Raw genomic sequence first — 25,703 nt, 5'->3', positions numbered from 1 at the left:
GAAAATAAATTTTATATATATATATATTTGTGTGTGTGTGTGTGTGTGTATTTATTGGAAGTAAAGATTAATCTTTTCACAATTAATAAGCTTCCCATCAAAATGAACTAAATATATAACTAGAGTACTCATTCTTGGCCATGATATTATTTAATTTTATATGCACCTTTTAGCTTGGGGTAGGTGTTTTTATCTTTGATTAGGAAAACATAAGTAAATGGGATACATGTTTGAGGCCTGTGAAGCCAATGGCCATTAAAACTTTATGTCATAGTAAAAAAGCGCTAACCAATGCTGGCCCAGTTACTGAGGAGCTGGTGAACTCTTCCAGTCCTTGCTTAACACAAATGCATGGGTTTCACTAGAGCTTGGACTTTCTGGGTATCATGTACAGCATGCATGATTTTCACACAGCTTTGATGTTTATTAATGAGCCATTTTACCATATATGCAGCAATAAGAAATGCTTCAGGTCTCTAAAATGTAATTTCAAAATGAGAAAATTGTAAACAACTTTTTATTTAATTATATCCTATACACAGGACTGTCCTGCCACTTCAGTAGGAAGTTGTTTCCAGATGCATCCTTTAGTTACTGAATCATGCAATTCAAAATGGAATTCCCTTAATACTATTCATCATTGAAATTGTAAAGTTAAATGTCCACTGAAAGCAGTTTCTATTTTTAAAATGTTTTGGGCGGACATTGCTTTTGATTTCAGCAAAAGGCTGAAAGAACACAAGTGGATTCTTTAAAAGAACTTCTCAGTAAAGCCAGGAAAAAGGTTATCAACACGTAGACTGTTCTTATTGTGTCTCTTATCATAATAAACAGTTTGATGTAAAACTTGGTCACATGACTACCAGGGAGGTATGTAAATGGATAAGAGGTCACCTTTCACATATGCTTGCTGGAAAGGAAACACATTTAAAGGAAATTTCAGGCTCCTATTACGCACACATTTTTCAAAATATTTAGTTACCTTTACTAATGATCAGAGAACCTTGAAACGAAGATTAATCGTAGTTGGCCACTCTTAACATCTGAAAATACAAAACCTACTTAAATAATAACCCCTAAAATTATTCAGAACATGATTAAAGGATGAACTGGTGGCTATGGAATTCTAATGTACATGGGAGTTGTATAGTTAAAACTCTGCAGAACAGTTCTGCTTGGAAGGTGCCCAATGTAAACTGAAAAGGTAACAATAGTGATATCTAGCTCTTCTATGGAACTTCACATTGGTAAGCCGCATAACATTTTGCAAAGCGAGATCATTTTTATTGCCATTTTACAGTTGGAAAAACAGATATAGGGAGGTGAATGACTTGTAGGCCAGTGGGAGTTAGGAGCAGCACCCAGTCTGCTGCTCTTTTACTAAGTTGGCCTATATCCCCTTTGCATTACTCTGCTGAGGTGGATGAGTGGTTGCATTGGCTCACTAGAGGAGTATTTTCAGAGCAGGTAGCCTTTACTACAGGCTTTGTGCTCTTTCCTGCTTTGTGATTGTTGTGGTAAGGAGTAAGAGAAAGATGCAGGTACAAGTCTGAAAACGGTTGCTCTGCACATGAGGTTTCACTACCCTGATTTGGTCAACTGCAGAACTTCTTAGCCTATTGAGAAGATTTCTTTTTCTCCTCAGGCTACAATCTCCATGCTCTTTTTTTTTTTTTAATGTGTAGTTATGTGAGAGAGAAATATAAAATACTCAATATTTTTTTTGTGGATTTAAGATGTTACTGAAGGGGCATTTCTATAGCATGTCTTGCTCAAAATGACAAAGCTAGATGACTGAACTGCACGTCATCCCAACAGACTTTTGGGAAAGATTTTTTACCACGTCACAGGACAAATTATGTCATGTATTTTGCATTCAAAACAGATTTTGGAGAAAGTTAGCAATGTTTTAGAACATTTATAAAATGTCTGACTAGGACTATTAAGTCCCTCTATCAAAGAACTTAGGATTTCTCAAGCACCCTGCAGGTAGTTTCCTGCTTCTTCCTTTTCTCATTTTCTGCATAGGAGCTCTTTTAGGTGGCTTAATGTGGGTGAGAGTGAATGTTCTTTCTGATCTCTAGTTAACACAGTGGCATCATTTTAGAGGTCCCTTAAGTTACCCTGAGGGCTGTAACTGGCCAGAAAGCCTTCAGAATGACCCCAAATAATATATAGAACTCAAATATTTTACTCAAGTGCCCTACATACTTCCAAAGCTAGAAATAAGTGTCAAGTCCCTGCTTCCAGTCTTGCCCTACTGAACTGTCTAAAGGTCCCCCAAGGGCAACGTTCCTGCTGTTGCTCTCAAGCTGACATTAGAGGAATCTTCCTGTAAATGAAACTAGGGCTTTTAAAGCTCTTTTAAGCTATTCCAGCCTTTTTACCCAGCAGAAAGTGCTCAATGAATTTGAGGGATGCAGACTTTGAATGTGATATTTCTAAGTATTTTAATATCCCAGTCCTCTATCTTAGGCATCCTGATCTCTAAGTGGGAGTGATTTGGAGGAAGACATTTTACATGAGGAAGAAAAAACATTTTCCTGGCAGGTTTAGTTTTAAAAACAAAATGGCAGCTATTTGAAACTGCCAAGGAATGTGGAATATTAGAATTTAATGTTAGGAAGGTGGGTTTAGATACAGCCAATGCAGTCCCAAAGCTTGTTACAGAACCCTTTATCATCCAGAACACCAGTTTTTCATGCAGCTATTGCTAAAACAAATATGACATAATTGGTGCAATGAATAGCACTACAATTTACACTAACTATAGATCTGATCTAGTATGAATCTGCATGTACATGTGAGTATGTGTGTACAGCATATATGCAAGATGTTATAATTACAGTATATATATATATACCCACATGTATGTGTGTGGGTGTGTATGAGTGTATGTAATATGAAGTATGCCATTATTAACATTTATGAAACATTGGAAAAGCTCTTTTTGGAATTTTTTAATTATAGATTTAGGCTATTAATTGTATGTACAGAAAATCTTCATAAATATTGTGAGAGGAAAATTACTATTTAGTACAATAGCTGATTTATTAAGATGTAACATATTAGCCACTTATTGTTTTTCTCAAATACCAAATATAATCAGATTCTAATACAAACTAAGTGCTTGCCAGATTTTTGAGTTAGATGAGCAAAAAAAAAATCATTCAGTAAGTTTGGGATTTTTGCATTTCTCATAATTGGCCAAAGAATTTTTATATGTAGGTTTTAAATTTTGCAAAAGAAAAAAGTATTTTTTATGTATTTTAATCTTTAGGGCTTATATTTCAGCTGAAAGTGAGTTTTTATAACTTAAGTTTTAAGTCCTTAAAATATGCTTCTGTAATGGAAATGATGACATTCTTAAGGATTATAGTCAACATACAGCTACTCTACGCTATTTGAGTAACAGAGCAGATACATTTTAGCAGGTCATCAAAATTAAAATCTTACTTATGACATGGCTTTGTATAATGACTACACCAAAATGCATATACATACTGCTTTGTTTTAGCATCTTTAATGTATTTTTCACAGTTACCTCTAGCAAACTTTTTGACTGAATGTTTCCTTTTCTGGTTAATTTCATGTAGTTCAGTCATGCTTTTAATGGCCTTTAGAAGGTCTCTGAGTTCTTTAGATAACAAAGAAGAAACAAACCATATGAAAACATCAGAGACTAACATTTCCATTTCTCAGATCTTAACAGCAGGAAGCTTATGCGTGTAACAGCTAGACAGGGTCAAGTTTGCAGTATTGTTTTGTCCTTAACATATGTATATGTCAAGAAAATACTGTAATTAATTGTGCTCTTGTGAAAATAATTTATTTTAGTTTGCTTGTTGTAGCCTGCACTCTCTGAAGACTGTGAATGTGCATAGAGAAAACCAGAATACATTTAATGCAATTAAACTCAGCAACAAATCTTCAGTTGAGTGCTGTATCATGCACGATATACAGTAATTTATATATTGCATGACAGATTTAAAATGTATGCTTTTTGTATGTTTTATTCACAATACAGAGAAATTTAATTTATTAAACAAAAATAAGCAGTTTATCTTTTCAATAAATCTGCTAGCACTGTAGAACAGCTGTTAAACACAGCTATATAGAGTTACATGAACAAATCTGTGAAGGCAGAACTGATGATTTGAGGATCTGGGAAGAATTTGTTTCAGCTTTTATTTAGTGCATTCCTCATTATATTTAAATGTAATAAAGTATTTTAAATGCTATTATTCTGAGTCTAGAACAAGATTAGATTATTTTATCACCTCCCGCTAAGTAATACCACTTTCAGTAACGCTAAATTAATAAATGTCAATGGAAAATACCTTTATCCTTCTTAAACAGCAAGATGAAGGCATATAGTTTGTGTAATTTGGGCAATTTTTCTAAGATGCATGTTTTCTATGTTTCATCAAATACATGCTTCAAGATATTGGTTATAGTTGACTTTCACTTAATACACATTATTTAGACCACTACATAAAGAAAACAGCATTTTGACTTACTTTCTTAAAATATTTCACTATTGAATATTAACATTTTATTTTATTCCAGCTCAGTTTGTATTCTAATAATGGCTAATTGTTATGTACTAAACACTAGTTACTCTTTTATGCTTTATTAATAGAGGAACATATTAAAGTAGCATTATCTTAAATCTATAGGAGTTTATTTTTTCAGAATAAGCTCTTTTTTTAAAGTTGCTTCTTGGGAAAGTAAGGCTTTTGCCATGTACAGTACTAGTTTGCATGTATTAATTTAAATACTAAAACCTGTAGATCCATATCTGACTGCTAGGTTTCAATTGACAGCTGAGGATTTGTGACTGGACCATGAATCAAAACGGCAGGCATTTATACCCCAGTGCCAGTGAGGATACATTGGGAATTACTTGGCAAAGGTAACATTTTAATTATTTCCACCCCTACACCACATCTAAAAAAGTTACATTGAGCTACAGTATCTGTTTTAGCAGGCCTCCAGGAGAATATATGTCAACATTGAACAAAATATATCCATGTAACATTTATTGAATACACATTTAGATTATATTTAACATAATTAAACTTTAGAAAATACCTTAGTTAAGCATCTGAAATGCCAGTGTTTGCTGTCAAATGCAAAGTGTTTGTAATTTTAAAGGAATGCAGATTTTAGGCTTTAAAAAAAATGGAAACAATTTGCAGAATTAAAGGTCATCTAGTTTGTTATCTAGTGGTTAATATAAAAAAAGTGATTAAGGATATAGACAAGTAAAATAATAGACTTTGATGTGGTGGTGTTTTGGGCAATGAATAATCATACTACTCATAGAAACATTTTTGGCATTGACTGGTATAGATTTAGGTCACTAACATGTACATGAAGGTAAGATTAAACCAGCTCCTTTCTAAAGGAAATACAAAATAATAATTAGGTTTGATATCCACAAAATAATTCATTTTAGTGTGCAAGAAAAACCTTAATTAGTGGTACAATCATTGATTACACATTATTACCTCTGTTAATGTATAATTGGTTATGGTAGCAGTAGGTGTGTGCATATATAAGTAGGTATATAAATAAAGTAGGTGTATAAATAAATAAGCGTTATCATGAGATATGTTAATATTTCAGCTCCTTCATGTGCAGGATTATTCTTAACATATCTCACTTAAGGGGTTTATACATGTGATGTAAAGCCTGCAGATTGGGGCCCTGTCAAATGAAGCAGTAACTTTTCACTTCCTCAAAATAATTTTAAAATACTCCATGGACATTTCTAGACACATATAACAGTGTAATCACTTTTTAAATAATTTGTATATGTATGTGAGTGTGACTGTGTATATATAAAATCTTGCTATGCAGAAAGCCATATGACATACTGCATTGCATTCCTTATTGCTAACAAGTTTGGGGGGGGGTCAGTATCAACTTGGAATGGTAATTATGAGAATGGTAATTATAATTATTTGTGTACAAATTCAAAGTTTAAATATCATAAATATTATTGTTTTACTAACCTATTGGCAGTGACTTCCTTGTTCAATTGCATGTGTTTTCTGTACTTTTTCCTCTAACAATATTGGAAATTTGAAAGAATCCTGAAATTCTGGTGGAAGCGCAAGGTATAGTTGTTTCCTCCATCATAGATAAATTGGTACAATGGAAAATCAGCTAAAGGAGTCACCTCAACTTCTCAAGGGCTGTGATTCACATTATAAATCCTCATCATGCAGTAATTGGCACAGTGTTCAATTATTATTTGTGTATTATCAAGAGTGAATCCAAACTATTTACCTATCTAGAAAAATCCTTGGATGGTGTCTTACCATTCTTGATCTCTTTAAGTAATGCCAGTTTACATCAGTTGAAACACTGGCACAGTGTTTACTAAATTCTGTTTTTCAGTACCTATCATGTATGATCTTTGGGTATAAATTACAAAAAGGAAGGAAGGAAAAAAAAATACTTCTAGATTATGATCAAGGAGCCTTTGATGGTGGATACAGACACATTCCATGATCCTCTCACCTTTTGTATGGAAAACTGCCTTACAGGTAGCCCCCAGAGTGCCGGCCAGGTGTGCCAGCTGGTACACTGTGCCACCTACCAGCAAACTAAGCTGCTGCTGGATATGCTTGGGCACCTGTGCTCCCATGGGCATCCTTTGACCATGCCTTGGCCATGCTTGCATCTATATGGGCTGTATGGAGAGAGTTGAGCACATCCTTGAAGGACAAACATACCTGTAGTTCTCCTTAAGTAGAAGTTTTTTGTTTTTTTGTTTTGTTTTTAAATATAGGCTTTGGAATATATCATTCTTCAAACATCTGGGAAGGTGAGGACATAAAAACAGAAATGATATGTATTCAAACTGATGGGCCATAAGTCTTTATAACACTAAAAAGAAGACTGGATTCCAAAAAGGAATTATTGCTCATTGGTAAAATAATATATCCTAGTTCAAAAGGTTAAATAGCAAATTTTTTTTTCCCAGAAAATTGTTTGATAAGCATGTTCCCTCAAATCTGTAGTACTCATTTGAGAGTAACCAGACTGACCTTTTACAGCAGGGTTTTGTGGCTATTTTAGGTGGTAGATTGATTTTGCAGTTTTTTTTTTTTTGACCTCAGGAAGGTCAAAGAATTGGCAATGCCTGAATACGAGCTGTCCTGTCTATACAGAAGTCAGGTAATTGAACAGACCAAACTGAAAGCTTCCTTGTGGTGCACTGTCAGTGACCTACACCTTGAGGATCTGGTGAGGGTGCAAGATGATAAAATCTGTGTACTTGTTATTTTTGTGTCCTTTGTCTTAGTAGCTGCCTGTCATGCCTGATGGGAAATGATTTTAAGATAAATCTCCCCCCCCCCCCAAGTAAAACTGTTTGTCTGTTGTCATTTATGGTTGCAGATACAAGAGAACAATAATATATATGCAAAAGAATTGACATTTGCAGAGAGAGAGAATATGAATAATGCAAAATACAGATCTTAAATCATTGGTATATCATTTTGTTCAATAATAGAAAAGTTGTAATGGATAACAGTGATACAAATTTAGATGACTAGCTTATGTGGTTTAAGTAAACATACTTATGTCTTTAAAGGAGATATTTATGTAAAACATCCTCTGAGCATCCCAAAGAATGAGAAAAAAACAGGCTTTTGTAAGATATTTGAAATTAATATTATTTTGCTTCTTGTACCATGACTGTCTAGAACTAAATTTTTAGTTGTCTATTTACCATGTTTATGATCTATTTTTTTATTTCTGTTGCAAACAATAGTTAAATACATCTTTAAAATTAAACTCCCATGCAAAGTGCTTTAAGACTGTAGAGGTCAATTTTTGCTGTGCAGATTAAGATGGAAAAAACCCCTTCATTCATATTGGCAATTCCGTGACAATAACTTTGTTTTCCTCGAGACAGAAAGAAAAAAAAAAAGCTGTGCAAATTATTTAGGCTCAAATAGGAAAATACAGTCTCAGACACAGCACAGCAAAGAAGATTGTATGCAACAAGTAAACTTGAGTCATGAGTGAGAGGAAGGGGGGGGAAGGATTTTTGATACACATGAGCTCCGGGCCTGATTCTGAAGCCATTTGTTACTCCATGTATATTAATTCCAATGTGACAATTGATATGGGGTTGCAGGATTGGACTCTTTTATACTTTGAGTATTTATGAGTCTTTCACAAACTATAAACAAATATTCAGTGCTACAATGTACATTTTAACACAGCTGTTAAGTATCTTTTTATTCTCAACTATTGTTATTTATATGTTTTTTTAAAACAATCTTACCATGGTGTTTTTAAGGGTTAACTGCTGCTTTAATGTTACCTTTACACTACCCAGGCAAATGCACTAGGTTAGCGTTTCCTATTTTTAGTCTGTTATCTTGACACAAGGACAGTACAACAGCTGGTTTGTTCCTGGAGCTCCTGAGGGGACCTTTATTCTTAGAGTGATGAATTTCCTTCTCAGCTTTAGCTGCAGGGGTGTTCACATGTTCTACTATTGAAGCAGCACTTCTTTCACCAGCACCACTCTGGGGTTATGATAATAGCACTGATAAGGCAGTCAAATTGGATAATCTACAGTTTGTGAAAAGAGTAGGAAGGGAACTGAAAATTGCTAAGAATTACTTTTTTTTAATTTTTGTTTAGAATCTAGCAAACATACTATTAAAGTAACACTTTCACCAGCATTGCTTTTTAAAATGTTACACATTTGAGCAATAGACACACACCTGTTAGAGCAATGGTTTTCTCCCCTCAAATTCTGCAGTGTTTTTAGAAAAAAGTATCAATTCAAGCATTGCAATTTAAGAACAAAAAGGCCAAAGTATCCGGTTGATAATTGCATTCATAGCAGGCAAAACTAATGATTTCTGGTCTTTATCAATTTAAATTACTATTTCTGATATTTGCACCCAACTCGGTAATAAAGATAGATATACAGACAAACAATAACATTGTTTCCTTTCCATCAGGGCAAACATCTCAGACCACTTCCTAAGAAATTAATTGTATTCAAGCCAGACTTGCATGCTGCCATCCCACAGGAAATGGGTCAGCAATCCATTAAGATGCCATTAGATAATCTAATTTGGAGCTTAATCTCTAAATTAACTATGCTCCATACTTGAAGCATACTTCAGAGAAAGAAAAAAAGTTTATGTTTGAAGCGATAGGGGAGCTGAAGCATGAAGAAGGCTGTTTGTTTTTTCTGTAGCTGTGGTCACGTCTCAAGCCATCTAGTAACCAAGAGAAACCAGACATGATGTAATTCCAAACTGAACTTGAACTTCAGGGACGTAGAATGGGGGAACAATGGACCATAGGAATCAATAATGTCCATTTTCCACATGATTACATTTGGAGCTTTAAGTTAACCTTTATGGGAGAAGCAGCAAAAACTGCAGTGTGACCAAAATGAGATGATCCAGAGATGTTAATGTAGAGAAAACAACTTCTTCAGTGATATTCTCTGAGCAGCACTGCAGACTCCAGCAGGATTAGAAAAGTTCCTGCTCTGCAGTAAACTGGTTGCCTGTTCTGAGCACGCTTTGTTCACTTAGGTAGGACAAACTTAATCTTATGTTTCCTGTTGGATGATTTTTGGCAGCACTATTTGGGAAGGAGGAACAAGTTCCATGGAATTCCCAAGTGTAAGCCATACTTTTAACCCTTTGGTTACTCTGGAATTCTATTTCTTGATCATCTTAGCTGCAATTGTTTCTTTTGAAGCAATAAAACTACACTTTATTTTTTGTTTGAGGTTTTTTTTTGGCTGCAATTAGGATTATCTGCATTCAGTCTTGTGATAATTCAATAAACTTAATTATATTTACAAAAGTGCTAAGATATAAAATTTAACTGAAAACAGTAAAATTTGAAAAAAAAAATGTAAATGCTACCATGATTATGTTTACAAATATGTCTACAGACATTTGTGGAAGAGCAAATCAGAACAGATTTAGAGAACAAGAATAGCTAGTCTGGAAACACAGGCAGTTCCATCTGAACAGGAGGAAAAATTTCTTTCCTGTGAGGGTGACTGAGCCCTGGCACAGGTTGTCCGGAGAGGTGGTGGAGTCTCCTTCGCTGGAGATATTCAAAACCCGTCTGGACGTGATCCTGGGAAACATGCTCTAGATGACCCTGCTTGAGCAGGGAGGTTGGACTAGATGATCTCCAGAGGTCCCTTCCAACCTCAACCATTCTGTGATTCTGTGAAACTGAAACAGTTTTTTTTTTTTCCCCTAAACCTTTCCTTTACATATTCCTATAATTGTGTTCTTGTTGGTCTACCACAATATTCCTACTTGATGGCTTGGTAAAACTCCAGCAGAAGAAGGAAGTGTACAGAATGTGGAAAAGGGGACAGGCCACTTGGGAGGAATACAGGGACGTTGTCAGAGTGTGCAGGGATGCGACAAGGAAGGCTAAGGCCCATTTGGAATTAAATCTGGCAAGGGATGTCAAGGACAACAAGAAGGGGTTCTTCAAATACATCAACAGCAAAAGGAAGACTAGGGAAAACGTGGGCCTGCTGCTGAACGGGGCGGGTGCCCTGGTGACGAAGGATACAGAGAAGGCAGAGTTATTGAATGCTGCCTTTGCTTCCGTCTTCACTGCTAAGGCCAGTCCTCAGGAATTCCAGACCTTGGAGACAAGAGAGGAAGGCTGGAGAAAGGAAGACTCTCCCTTGGTTGAGGAGGATCAGGTTAGAGATCTTTTGTCCAAAATTGACATCCACAAATCCATGGGCCCCGATGGGATGCACCCATGAGTGCTGAGGGAGCTGGTGGATGTTATCGCTAGGCCACTCTCCATCATCTTGGAAAGGTCCTGGAGATCAGGAGAGGTGCCTGAGGACTGGAAGAAAGCCAGTGTCACGCCAGTCTTCAAAAAGGGCAAGAAGGAGGAGCCAGGAAACTACAGGCCTGTCAGCCTCACCTCCATCCCTGGGAAGGTGATGGAACAGCTCCTCCTGGAGGTCCTCACTAAGCATCTGGAGGACAAGAAGGTGATCAGGAGTAGTCAGCATGGATTCACCAAAGGGAAATCATGCTTGACCACTCTGATAGCCTTCTATGATGGAATGACTGGCTGGGGAGATGAGGGCAGAGCAGTGGATGTTGTCTCCCTGGACTTCAGCAAGGCTTTTGACACTGTCTCCCATCACATCCTCCTAGGCAAGCTCAGGAAGTGTGGGCTAGATGAGTGGACAGTGAGGTGGATTGAGAACTGGCTGGATGGCAGAGCTCAGAGGGTTGTGGTCAGTGGTGCAGAGTCTAGTTGGAGGCCTGTGGCTAGTGGTGTCCCCCAGGGGTCAGTCCTGGGTCCAGTCTTGTTCAATGTATTCATCAGTGACCTGGATGAAGGCACAGAGTGCACCCTCAGCAAGTTTGCTGATGATACTAAACTGGGGGGAGAGGCTAACACACCAGAAGACTGTGCTGCCATTCAGAGGGACCTGGACAGGCTGGAGAGCTGGGTGGAGAGGAACCTCCTGAAGTTCAACAAAGGCAAGTGCAAGGTCCTGCACCTGGGGAGGAATAATCCCATGCAGCAGTACAGGCTGGGGGTTGACCTGCTGGAAAGTAGCTCTGCAGAGAAGGACCTGGGAGTGCTGGTGGACAACAAGTTAAACATGAGCCAGCAGTGTGCCCTGGTGGCCAAGAAGACCAAGGGTATCCTGGGGTGCATTAGGCAGAGTGTTGCCAGCAGGTCGAGGGAGGTGATCCTCCCCCTCTACTCAGCCCTGGGGAGGCCTCACCTGGAGTCCTGTGTCCAGTTCTGGGCTCCCCAGGACAAGAGAGACATGGTACTCCTGGAGAGAGTCCAGCGGAGGGCTACCAAGATGATGAGGGGACTGGAGCATCTCTCCTATGAAGAAAGACTGCAAGAGCTGGGCCTGTTCAGCCTGGAGAAGAGAAGACTGAGAGGGGATCTCATCAACGTGTACAAGTATCTGAAGGGAGAGTGTCAAGAGGATGAGGCCAGCCTCTTCTCCGTGGTGCCCAGCAACAGGACAAGAGGCAATGGGCAGACACTTAACCACAGGCAGTTCCATCTGAACCTGAGGAAAAACTTCTTCACTGTGAGGGTGACTGAGCACTGGCACAGGTTGCCCAGAGAGGTAGTGGAGTCTCCTTCCCTGGAGATATTTAAATCCCATCTGGATGTGATCCTGGGCAATATGCTCTAGGTGACCCTGCTTGAGCAGGGAGGTTGGACTAGATGATCTCCAGAGGTCCCATCCAACCTAAACGATTCTGTGATTCTGTATTTATTTGGTTTAATGAGTTTACCTGAAAGTGCAGAATCTGTTTTTCTTAGGTGGCAGAACTCTGGTAACCCCAGCACTCATTCTCCATGGTAGCTGGTCCTCCAGTTGGTTACAGCCCCTTGTGTACATGTGTGTGCTTGTAAGCCTTCCTCCTTTACCATCCCCCCCCCGCAACAAGCATGCACAAGTGATCCAAAGCACATAATGGACATGTCCCATATCTCCAGGCCCTATCTTTGATGTGGATGTTCTTTGGTAGACAAGGGCTGCATTTCCTATCCTTGACTTTTTTTTTTTTTTTTTAAATAATCTCTTCATCACTCTATCCCAAAAAGGGGTCTGTGGGGAGAAGAAATTATATTTTAACAGTAAAATTCCCTTTTCCCTCCTCCAGGCATCAGCCTCTTAAATGAGGTTCTGGTGTTGAATATTTTATTAGAACCATAATCTTTTCATCAAATCATACTGGACAAATGTTTCATGTGTAAATGGGTTTAACTCTTTGTGAATATTTTAAGATTTGCTGTTTAACTATGTTTTTTGAATTTAGGCAACTGTAAAAAACATTGCACTTGGAAAAGACAATAAAAATATTTTTAAAGGAAAGGGTTGAAAGCAAATCTTTCAACAAGCAAAGATTAGCTGATCTTATAACTTGGAAATATAGCAAACACTGTTACTATAGGGTAAAAAAATAGCAGGTTTTTAGGTAACATTCAAGAATGTGCCCATTAAAAAAAAATCCTGTTGAATATTATTGTTACTACAGACATTGTAAAGACATCTTAGGGCATCCATACTTCTAATAATTCCTTGAGGAAAAAGACAAGCAGGGTTGCCAGTTTTTTCACAGTTCGGTGTGTAAAGCAAAACACTTGCAATTAACTGTTAGGAATCAAAATGGTAAATTAAAGGGTTTAGAGTTGAAGAATACCACATATGAATAATGACAAAAGCTACTTATCAATCATAATATGTATCACCTGAGGAACAAATCACTGGATTTTACAAAATAATTTGATTCCTCTCTTCGGCATTCACACAGTGGCAACTGAAAGGATCACATAAATCTGCCAAGTGAAATGTAATTATGTATACACTTTCAATTAGATAAAAAGCACTATTTTTCTGTTAATAAACACTTCTAATTACTGCTAGCATTACCCAGGAACGTACATGCTCATGCAGGTAGAGAATATTATAGAGGGATGACCAAAGAAATGGAAGAAAACAAAACTTACAGCTTGCAGCCCTCATAAAAATGTATCAGAGGTTTCAGATGTGTTATTCTGAAGTGTATGGATCTAATGCCCAGTGTATATTCACAAGTAGAGGTGTGTTTGTGCAAATATCTAGCGTGGAGTAACATTTGCTACAATAAGATGTACAGGAAGCATATGCTTCCACACTGTATGTCCACATTTGTTTTTACTTTTTTTGGTATTAATCACTGATATAATGATGCCCTTTTCCTTCTGAATAAATATGACCAGGCTTTTTCAAAACCCCATTATTTCTGAGCTGTCACAAACACATCTAAATAAAAGGCTGCTCATGTCTGCTCTGGCTGCTAAGTAGAAGCAGCTCAAGCCTTCTTTGAAATATGATATAAGTGAATAAGAGCTGATCTTGCAAATACTTACTAGTAGATACAGTACTTATTACTAGTTAGTACTTGGTAATAACATGAAGATCAAAGGGACTTAGACTTCTTAGTGACATAGGTGCTTCTGAAATGGTGATTTAAGTTTCAAAGTCACTGAATTGTCTTTGAAAATATTTTCCTTCTCTGACTTTTGTTAAACAATTTCATGGTACTCATTGCTACAGTAAATGTGGAAACAAATAAAAGCTTTTTTAAATGTTAAAGATCCTCTCCTTCAAAATGCTATGTTCTGTTGGGGACTTGTGCACCTCAGAGGTATATCTTGCAATTGAGAGAGGGTAAACCTGTGCAACACAAGGGAGTACAAAATTGCACAGGAGATTTATACATTAAACCCATAGTTTGTGTTCTTGAAATGAGCAGTCTAACTTGTACACTCTGATTAATTTATTATTTTTTAAATTATGTCTGTGGTTCCATATGGTGTCACACACATAGTTTAGTTGCATCTGCTCCATATACTTGCCTCTGGAATTTCTGGGGACTTTCATAAATAAGCAGGCTATTTGGTGTAACATAACAATAACATTGCCTGCAATTCATATCTACAAATTTACTTTTGTCTTTTAAATGAGTTATGCTATTGCACAGAAAACTATATAGTACAAATTCAAGTGATGTTCACAAATTTGATATCTTACTTTATCTTAAATAGTGCTGTTTATAATGAATATTGATTTAATCATTAGTAAAACTCATTGTGATCTTATTTTTGCAACATGCTTAATTTGTGTTTCATTTTCTCTCTCTCTGTTTTCCTTTCTCTCATTACCTACCTCCCCCCATCCCCAACAGTCCTGGTACCTGGGCTAGCTTGGTTCCTTTTCAAGTATCAAATAGGACACCGATCCTGCCAACAAATGTCCCAAATTATGGTTTGAACATAATTGGAGAGCCTTTCCTTCAAGCAGAAACAAGAAACTGAGGGAAAAATGAAATAAAAGAAAAATTAAAAAGAAAAAAAAGGAAGGAAGACAGAACAAAAAATAAAACTGAAGAAAGAAGAAAAACAGACCATCAACTGCAGCATTTACAATCACTAATTCCCTTATGGTTGAAACTAATGACATACAGAGGGTCGATGATATTTCACTGATGGGTAGAATGCAGCCCCTGCTAAGTAGCCTTTGTTATATGAAGTCCGCTGGGAAATAGATGCTCTGTCTCTGACAATATATTTTAACTGACTTTCTAGATGCCTTAATATTTGCATGATATCTAGTTTTATTGATTTAGTATTCTTGTTGTTTACACATGGGATCATTATTCCTGGTTATCTCACAAAACAAAGGCTAGGCGGCAGCAAAGGAGCTGCAGGAGAACAAGTTTAAAAAATAAGTTCAGTAGTCTTTAGTTTAAGTATGGTTTTATTAAACTTTGGTCCTTAACCCAGCCTTTTCTAGTGTGTTACTGAGTTTGAAATTTTCAGTCAGTACAAACATACAGAGTCTATGGAAGAAATGCCTCTATATAGGTAAAAGTGTTTTCTCTCCAACAGTTTTTTAAAAAAAAAAAAAAAAAAAAAAAGCTTTTTCCCCACTAAAGAAATACTTGAGAGGCAAGTGCAATTTAAAAATCATATCTACAGAGGGGTCATCATTATAAGTCCTTCAGCCCTTGGACTCTAAATTGAGGGGATTAAAAAAAAAAAAAGAATTAAAAATTACTTTGAACAAATTTATTTTTCCCCCTCAGTTTTTGAGGGCATTAATAGGCAAATCATATCCTTGAGAAGAAAGTAATGGAAACAGCACTTATGTTGATTTAGTTGCTGCCTCAACAGAAGGGTAGGATTTATTTATTTAAAGTTATTGGTTGCATCAAGAACCTATAGGATGTTCATACATTTCTGTAAAATCTGCATCATAGAGAGATAGGCAAATCCATGTCACAAAGGCAAAACTTATAGTTTACAAACTGGGAATATCAGGGTGAGGGATAAGATATATTTAAAAAAATGCACTCGCAAAGTGAGTCTAACCACAGGGTGCTCAAAACTCTCATGGTGCTTTCAGAAATCAGCCTTTTTCAACAAATTTCTCTCATTGACAGAACTGTAGAGTACATGGCCAGACAAATTTTGCCTCTGTCACTTAAAAAAAATAATTAGAATACTTTTTCCAGTAATCCTAATTTGCATGAAGATATAACGTCCACATTATGTGCCTTGCCTTGAAATCTAAAAAATGGAAAAAAAATTGACATTCACTACACTTGTTTGCTGCATTTATAATTTAAAATCTTTGTCATTTTTATAATAAAATATTTTGTACTCCAGATGGGAAAAAGTATGACAACATGGATTTTTTTTGACAGTTATACCTTTATCTCACATTTATAAAGCATATAATGGCTGTGTATAGTTGCTGTTTAAAAATTGTAATCAACCAGCAATATTTTCAATATTTTGGTGTTTTTTTCTATTAACCTTTCATGTTTTTCATCTTTCAATTAATATTTGGGGGGGAGGGGGTTCAAATTTATACAAATTATGCAATACCAAGTTTTGCCTATGTAGGTAGTGCTTTTAGCTGTATTAGTTACTATAGGTAAGCACTCTGCTTTAAAAGAAAAAAAAGTAATGCATACATTTTTGTTTAATAGACCAAAGTGGGTACTGCTATTTTTGCAGTGCGATGAGGTCCTTTTGTGTACTTAGAGATGGACAGGGGATTTTTTTGTAATACATACATACACATATATATGTATGTATGTATTTCTGGGGTGGGTGGGGAGGATTTTTAACACTTTACAGTGTAGCTGTGAAGCAGTGCACCCTTAGCCAGGCAAGGATTGCAAAGCAACTGTCCTGTCTACTGTGAAAACCTTTCAAATTGGTTCCCTCTTTTTAACTTCCCACCTGGGGTGCAAGCTGAAATCTTTTCTGGATTAAAATAATAATAATAATGATTCTGTTGGAGGCAGACTTGACTTGAGGAAATTGTTTTACTTAAATTTCTTTTTTGCCTTCCCCCTCAAAAGAGAAAGAGAGGTGAAGACCTACAGTGAGATGGAACCTTTCTCATTTTGGCAAAGATACCACATCCTAAAGTGTCCATTTTAGAAGGTATTTTTAGCTCAGAATAACATAGAAATATGCTTTGTTGAGAAGATGCACATACAGGGCCAAAACCTTTGCTGGCATAACTCTACTGATTTCAGTTAACTCCAAAGGAATTATGTTTGTAGGCAATTTGGCTTCCTAAATCTAAATGACTGGTGAATGTTCTTTTCTCTTTCTTTGTCAAAGAATTATTTTTTTTAATTTGTTAACACACAGCATCTGATTTATAGTCATCTACTTTCATAAACTATGTCAGAGGTTTAAAATGTCTTCACATACAACAGGTCAGATGGAAAGTAGCACTTCTGGTTGTAATGTGAATGAAATTTTGAACACATGGAATTAGCATGATATAAACAAAAGTTTATTTTCAGGACAATCAAATCTTACAGATTAGCAGTGGACCTGTTGCTGGAGACCTTTTGCAAATACAGGTTCCACATTATGTATGGCTCACCATAGGGTGTATTTGCCCTTCAAAGCACATCCTTTTATTAGGATGCAAGTGAAGGAGGAAATAGACTTATGAAAATAGGGCACCCCTGTGGGATAATTCAGCCCATTACAGCTGTCTCTTCACTTCAGAGATTTTCTTAAAATACCCCACCCTTGAATGACCACTGAAACACAGCTCAAACAATGACAGCACCACCAAGAGCTTGAACAGTGACACACTATGGTATCTTCTAATCTTTGCAAGAGCAAATAGAAATGATGTAGCAGTTACAAAAGAGGCAACTACAGCGGCTCATCCCCGCTAGAGCTCCTGCTACCATGATTGTCACCAGTGAGCTGCAATGACAGGACATTTTAGGAGGAAGATGCATAGACAGGGCCTGAAAGGCTACAGAAAGAGAGAGAAGCTGTAGAAAGGCAAACCCTTAAGATTTATATCTAGCTAAATTAAAAACCAAACCAACTTTATGTTGCTTTTTTTTCTTCCTCTGAGCCCCATAATAAATGAACTCATTCACCAAGTAAGTGGCTATTAAGAATAACTGAAATATAGTGGACCTACCTGAGGATCCCTGGTAAAATAAACTATGCATTATCCTTTCAGCACATCACTGATAATGAACAGTTCTGGGACATAGGTATGTGCTGGAGGACTGTCTTTGATTAGTCCCATTAGCAAGATGCCCCCTTAAACTTTTAATAGCACAACAGGATGAAACAAACAAATTCAGACTTCAAAATACAATAATCAAGATCTTAGCTGAACTTTTCCATTATCTCTGACCTCTTTTTTGACCAAATTGAGCTTACAGAGGCAATATTTTTAAAGGCAAACTTCTTCCATGTGAATTAATTGGTTTGTTAAACAACTGTGGGTTTTTCTTTAATACAAAGGCTTGATTTGAATAAAGCAAACTTTGCTTTTTTTTTTTTTTATTTTTATTTTAAGCTTAAAAGTCAAAAGACTACAATAACATTGAGAACTCAAATCCAGTCTTTGGCCTCCTCCTTCACCAGGAAGCATCTTCTGACTAAATCAAGCCACCCCGTTCTATGTGCACTGTTTTGCCTTTAAGTTGCTTTGCAGCCCTGGCCTCATGGCTGTGCCACTGAAGTGTTTCCCCTGGAATGACATGAACTTTTGAGGCTTGACTAAGGCGGGGAGGGGAAGCAGTGAAGGAGACTGTACATAAAGACATGGCAAAAATATTAAGTATAGCAATATAGTTGTTGGGTGATGTTCAGGTGGGCAGCTCCATTGAAAATATGTGAATGAATTTGTGAAGCTGCAAGTAGCAAGAATGGAGGATCTTCTGAAAGAACCAGCTACCTTGCAGACAGTAATTTGTACACTGTATAGTTTTGTTAAGATTTTTTAAGTACCCTTGTTTATAAAGCTAATTTTTAATAATGGAAATGTGTCCTTTCCATTTTAAAGTAAACAATAATATTCCTTGTTTAGAAACTGGACTTGAGTTAAAACTCTCCAGTTTCTTAATTTATGTATTAAAACAAACAACTATACACACACCACCTGTCCATGTCAGGAGTTATTTCAGATTCCTGTGCTTGAAAAGCATGGGTTACTAATCCTTTGAAACACATACATGGAGAAAAGTTATCTTTTATGAAGGTTATTTTATTGTATTTAGCATTGGAAAAGTTGGTTTTCAGAGTATTTCAAAATGTTGGAAGCACCACTGTCTTTTTATTAGTATATAAGGCCTTTAGCAAAGCTTTTTTTGATTGTTACATGATGGTGTTTAAGATTAGTTCTCTGCCTATTCTGATTTGCTCTGTGAACCTAAAACAGTACTTTATAGATGTGTCCTCAGGAAACAGAATTTTTGATTTGCAACTTGTAGCTTCATAAGAATTTAACAAAAGAGATTGCACAGGGACATACTCAGCTGCAACATCTGAGTGTGTTCCATACCTAAACTCTAAATTATATTTACTGTGTGATATTATGAAAGCTGCAGAAAGTTATCCCATGTTCAGCATGCAGTATTCACTTTTAATGAAACATCTCTATAATGTTGCTGGCAACTTGACATCCAATATAGTTTAATGTTCGCAGAAGACCTTGACAGAGTCATATAACCAGCTGCATGCTCCTGCACTTTTATTGTGTTTCTATAGAAAGCTTCAGAAATAAAGTAATATGCAGGCTAATCAAAATAGAAAACACTCAAAAATTAAGTGTTCTACTCCATACTGAAGAAGCTGAACACTATCACCTTCTTAATTGCACTTTCTGCTAGCTCCCCAGTTTTTCTAAAAAAAAAAAAAAAAAAAAAAAACCAAAAATCATGTAGGTATAGCAATTGGAAGATAACAGATCACTGATTTTTGCCCTTTAACCCTGCACAGACCTTTGCATCAGCCAAACTTATTGCCATAACAACTCTTTGTACTGTTTCCATGCTACAGCAGTTGGTTACATTGTTTGTAGGAAAGGGGAAAATTCAGAGAGGTGTTTTGTTGTTTGTTGCTGTTGTTTAGTTTTGGGGGGGGGGGGGGGGGGTGTGGGGTGTGAGTGTGTTGGTTTGGTTTTGGGAGTGAGCGTGTTTTTGTTGCAATTTTCCTTCAGTGGTTGCAAGTTTTTTTTATTAAGTAAAAGGGTTCACTAGTTACTACTCTTTAGAGATGTGTGTTGAAATTCAAATGTATGTTGAATTTTTTTTGAAAAGAGCTTCAGTGCCACTAATATTGCAATACACTAGAATAAGCCTTTGATACTTTAATTGCATGATAGAGTACCAGTAAAACAAAAGGCAGCCTAAATAAATGGAAAGCAGCATGAGCTAGTGATACTAAAGCCAGTCTTTGTATTACTGTATTTTTGACAGAATGGTTTTAAGAACTGATGTGGCAAATATCTCTCTATGCAGAAGGAAGGAGAAAAAAATATATATAGCTTATTTGCATTCTTCATAACAAGGGCATTGAAGTTGCATGGACTGATAAAAGTTGATGCAAAATGAAAGAGAAGGAAATGAGCAAAACGTTTACCAAAAACCTAAAGTGAGCAGTGCCTGTTCAGTTTCAGTCTCTGAATTCAGTTGTAAGTGTTTCAGATAAAAGTTACTTCAAAGAAGGAAAAAAAAAAAAAAAAAAAACACACAATGTTGTAGAATGTGAGGGGTACTTCAGTCCCAGGCATAGGCTTCTGAAGAACGGCATTAGATTGTCTTCATCAAGCTGTTAATTTGTGCTTATATAACACAGAACTTTCAGTAAGCTAGGAAGAGGCACCCCATCTAAATGTTATTTCTCCAAGAACAATTTTTGTACAGCTTTGTTTCTTTAGATACATGTAGTACAACTGTAGGTGACAAGTAGTCAGTTATTGCTTGCTAGCTACACACCAGGGTTGATCCATTTTAAAACTTTTGGCATTCCCCTCCTCATACTATATGCCATAAACATCAGAGGTTACATTTTAATTAAAGAGTAGGTGCATGCACATTCTTGGTGTATTAAACCTAAGTAACTGTAGTATAATGCATTCTACTGGTTAAGTTTTTGGAACTAGGGCCCCTGGCATCAGACCTGTTTTGAGCCAGAACGTTAAAGGCTATCATGCCTGTTTGGAGGAAGAGAATATTCTTTTTGGTACTTTTTTGTAGATTACAAGGGAAATTAAATGCCACAAGTTTTAAGCTGGTGTAAATCAAGCTTAACTTAATGTGATTGTTACTGTTATATCCAGCCTATACTGCTAGCAGCTGCTAATATTGCAGTCAATTACTGGAAACATTTCCTATGCAAAAAAACATTTTAAACAATAAAATGAGCTATGCTACAGACCCTGATCTCATGTTTTCTTTTCCATCTGTAAGAGTAATAAGTTGATAATATTTTAGAAATCAACCTTAATTCTTTTATTTTGACAACACCACATAGCTTAGAGCTCTCTCTATACTTTCCAAGTTAAATTTAACAATATTGTCTGCATGTATGTTGACTTAGTGCTTTTATCCCAGGACTGAAACATGCTCAATGCTGGGAGACTGAAGCATTTAGCTGTCAAGAGTCAAACAAGCCACACAATGAGTGTATATGAACAGAAACTTATTCAAGGTTTATGACTTAATCAAGTTTCATCTGCATTTCACTGCAACAGCAAAAGACCCATCTCTGCTATCTAGCTAATTCTCATATCTCCACTTCAAAGAACAGAAGCACTAAGTTTTCTGGGCAAGATAATTAGAGGATTATTTTATACATAGGATGTCTAAGACACTCTCAGGAATAGCAGAAACATGCTTACTGAGACTTAAAATAACAACACAAACAAGAAAAAGCAGACTAAGGCAAGCCATCTGACATTGACAATTACAACCTTAGCATTGACCAAAATCCGTCAGCACCTGAAAACAGAATCTTGCAATGGAAATTTATGGATAACCATCATTAGACAAGGCAGCATCACCACTTCTGCCTGTGGAATAGGTCTCTTCAGAGCATCCATTGGGGCTTTAAGTTCCTCACCACCATCCCTATTACCAAACTCATTTTATACACGCAGAACCGAGTTGCTAAAAAGGACAGTTTGTCCAAAGCCATACAGGATTCAACAGTGGGCTGCAGAACAGAGTTATCCTCTATGACATTCACCATGAATTACCAGTTACTTGCACTGGATTTTTTCCCCACACACCAGAATACTTGGGCCTTAAGAAGCTCTCAGATGCTTAGTACTTTTCCATTACACAGAGAAAAATCCAAAGATAAGTGTTTTTAGGTAGATTTATTTCCTCCATCCCCTTTTAAGTAGCATGATGTTAGAGCTTGCTTTATATGTAATACCTCAGAAACAGACTAATAAATGAGGCTACCTGAAGTCATTAACTATAGTCTCACGGTTTTTTTTTTTTTTTTTTTTTTTGGGGGGGGGGGGGAAGAAAGTATAAGATTGTTGCTGTCATGTTAACTTCTTATCAGCACAGCAAGGAACATGCATTCTTATAAGCTATTCAGAACTTCACATGAAGTTGCATACTTTAGTTTGTCTACACCATACAAACAGAAAAATGGATACAAATAGCCAGATTTCCTGTGGCCAGCATCGCACTGACTGAGCATGCAGCATATAGTTTGTCCTCAAGCCTTCTCTGTACCACAGAAGTGTGTACCACACCACCTAACCATGCACTTACTGGGATGCATATTGAGATTAAATAACACTACTGGGATTAGAGCCCCTTCCCTAATAATCCAAACTTCAATTTATTACTATGCAGACATAAACATGCTGCCCATTTCTGGGTGCTAGAGTTATATTCGTACCATGGGGCTTTGTACACAGCAGCTTGTCTTTTGGCTAAGTGACTTTTCCTCTCATACAAGTTTTTGTTCTACAGTGATATGGGCAGTGCTATACTAATCCCAGCCAATCAAAGCAACCTCCACTGTGAGGCAAGAAAAAAAAAAGCTTCCACAATCACATGATTCTATCAACTTTCCTGCTTAGCCCATACAAGTAGTCCCAAAGACGTTATGACTAACTTTATATAACATTCAGCTTCTCCTGCTGTTCCTTGTTTAAGGATGGATTTGTCTTTGCTTTGAATTCTTTGAGGTATTACTTAAGTACTTGCTTTAAGCCTAAAGACAACTTTTAAATTTTTCTCCTCACACTGCATTACTACTCCTATTTATGTTCAGCTCTTTCTTCTTTACAGCTGTTGTATTTCCATAAAGATATTGGTTTCCTGCATTCATGACAGAAGCATTTTACTGCTTTCTTCACCTACAGGTTAGGAAAAGTTTCACAAAGTTTCATAGTGCCCCTCTGGCCAGATAGGGGCTCTCATCTGTAGGTTCTTCTTTCTCAGAAAGATTTCATTAACACCTCCCCCCAAAACAAACATCCCCCTCCCCCACCCCCAAGAAACCCACCCTGAAATGGTTCCCCACATTGTCAGAATCCATTCTGAACATCCAAACAAGGGAAAAGAAGGAGGAAGAGAAAGAAGGAGGGGGAAAAAAAAAAACCCACCACACACACAACAGTTAAAAAAAAAGTCACAAAGTCAAGCAAAAGTAAACAGAAAGAGTTCAGAGCATAGCAGAGTACTTGAAAACACCTAGATGCTACTGTGAGGGGACAGCAAAGGCCAGCTTCTCTCAAAGGGAAGACAAGCCAGGAGTTCAGGACAGCCACAACATAGGTAGGACAGTACCTGAGCCAAACAAGCTGAGCAGAATGATGGCAGCAAAAAGTCCTTTCACCAGTCCAGTAATTACCATGCAAAAGCAACATAACAACTCAGGTCCAAGGTCAAGTTAGAAAAATCCAACAACAATTCAGAAACACACCAAGGAACAAGCACACCCACAACATAACTCAAACACAAAGTGAAAGCCCAGGCCTGAGCTTAAATGGAGCTCCTGGAGCAATGAGTAGAGGGTGCATAGGTGAAGGCCCCAGGTGAGCCTGATCACACCAATTAAAGCCTACTGGTGAACTCAGGGCCCTGACAACAGCCTCCCCTCCCAGCAAGATGTGTCCTCACACCCTGCAGAGATCTAGGTTTTGAGAAGTACTTGCTGAGGAAAGCCCTGATCTTGGCTACAGCATGCACGTTGTCTGCTTGTTCCCAGGAGCGCTCCTCAGGGCTGTAGCCCTGACAGTCAATGAGACAGCGAAGCTTCCCACAAATTAGTTTAAGAGTACAAAATTTGCCTCACTTGGTACTCTGGTTGCCCTTGTACCATGACTGCAAGCGGGGGAGTGGGCTGGCAGTGGAAGGGGTCTGGGTAATGAGGCTTCAGGAAGGAGACATGAAAACCTGGTTGAATCTTCAGGGATCATGGGAGGTCTGGGCAGTAGGTAAATTGGGTTGATTTGGTCAACAATGGTGAAAGGCCCTAAGTAATGATGGTCCAGCTTGGCAAATAGTCAGGTAGTTCAGATGAGCTCGCTGGAAAGCCAAACCCAGTCACCAATGGAGAAGGCTGTGGTCAGGTGATGCCATCCACCTGCTTGTATCTTGTAGGTACTTTTGGCTTTGTCCAGCTGGCATGAACATGTTCAATTTGTGCAAGTAGATTGCTGGCTGCAGGTATGTGTGAAGCAGTTGGTGTGGCTGGATGATGTAAGGGTAAGGCGGGGGCACTGCCTGGACTCCCAGCAGGGACAGATACACAAACACAAGGCACACTAGGGTCGATACTGAGCGTTTATTACCTCTGCGTCTGAGCGGGGGTTCCCCAGTGATTTCCCGATCGAGGCACTAATGGAGCGGGAGAGTCCCTGGCACCGCTGAGCATCGGTCCAGGGTGAGGAATGCCGGGGGAGCACTGTGTGAGGTCTTTATGGACTACATACATGCACAGCAAGCCTATTGAGCTCATCGCTGCTTCCGATTCAAAGCCCAGGTGCAGTGCCACACTGGCACAGACTCGGCCGCGTGACTATGGGTCAGCAGGCCCTGTAGATGCTCCTTTTGGCACAGTCTAGTTGGAGGCCTGTAGCTAGTGGTGTCCCCCAGGGGTCAGTCCTGGGTCCAGTCTTGTTCAATGTATTCATCAGTGACCTGGAGGAAGGGACAGAGTGCACCCTCAGCAAGTTTGCTGATGATACTAAACTGGGGGGAGAGGCTGACACACCAGAGGGCTGTGCTGTCATTCAGAGGGACCTGGACAGGCTGGAGAGCTGGGCGGAGAGGAACCTCCTGAAGTTCAACAAAGGCAAGTGCAAGGTCCTGCCCCTAGGCAGGAATAATCCCATGCAGCAGTACAGGCTGGGGGTTGACCTGCTGGAAAGTAGCTCTGCCCAGAAGGACCTGGGAGTCCTGGTGGACAAGAAGTTAAACATGAGCCAGCAGTGTGCCCTTGTGGCCAAGAAGGCCAATGGGATCCTGGGGTGCATTAGGCAGAGTGTGGCCAGCAGGTCGAGGGAGGTGATCCTGACCCTCTACTCAGCCCTGGGGAGGCCTCACCTGGAGTCCTGTGTCCAGTTCTGGGCTCCCCAGTACAAGAGAGACATGGCACTCCTGGAGAGAGTCCAGCGGAGGGCTACCAAGATGATGAGGGGACTGGAGCATCTTTCCTATGAAGAAAGGCTGAGGGAGCTGGGCCTGTTCAGCCTGGAGAAGAGAAGACTGAGAGGGGATCTCATCAATGTGTACAAGTATCTGAAGGGAGGGCGTCAAGAGGATGGGGCCAGTCTATTCTCCGTGGTGCCCAGCAACAGGACAAGA

General features: G+C 38.1%; 1 protein-coding gene across 2 annotated transcripts in view; it reads left to right on the top strand.

The window, feature by feature from the left end:
• Positions 1–19,978, top strand: part of LOC104139159 (nuclear factor 1 B-type) — a 198,570-nt gene extending 178,592 nt beyond the window's left edge. Inside the window, exons 11-12 of one of the 2 annotated variants that reach the window (XM_068925260.1) lie at positions 4,827–4,915; positions 14,766–19,978. In XM_068925260.1, coding sequence (XP_068781361.1) covers positions 4,827–4,915; positions 14,766–14,895 — 219 coding nt within the window. In that variant the 3' untranslated portion in view covers positions 14,896–19,978. The remainder of the gene's footprint in view (positions 1–4,826; positions 4,916–14,765) is intronic. The other variant, XM_068925261.1, reaches the window with a different exon arrangement.
• The last annotated feature ends 5,725 nt before the right edge of the window (positions 19,979–25,703 follow it).

This window comes from Struthio camelus, chromosome W, assembly GCF_040807025.1.
Source record: "Struthio camelus isolate bStrCam1 chromosome W, bStrCam1.hap1, whole genome shotgun sequence".
NCBI classification, from domain to species: domain Eukaryota; kingdom Metazoa; phylum Chordata; class Aves; order Struthioniformes; family Struthionidae; genus Struthio; species Struthio camelus.
Note: the sequence above shows the minus strand (reverse complement) of the source record. Positions and strands in the feature narration are given on the sequence as shown.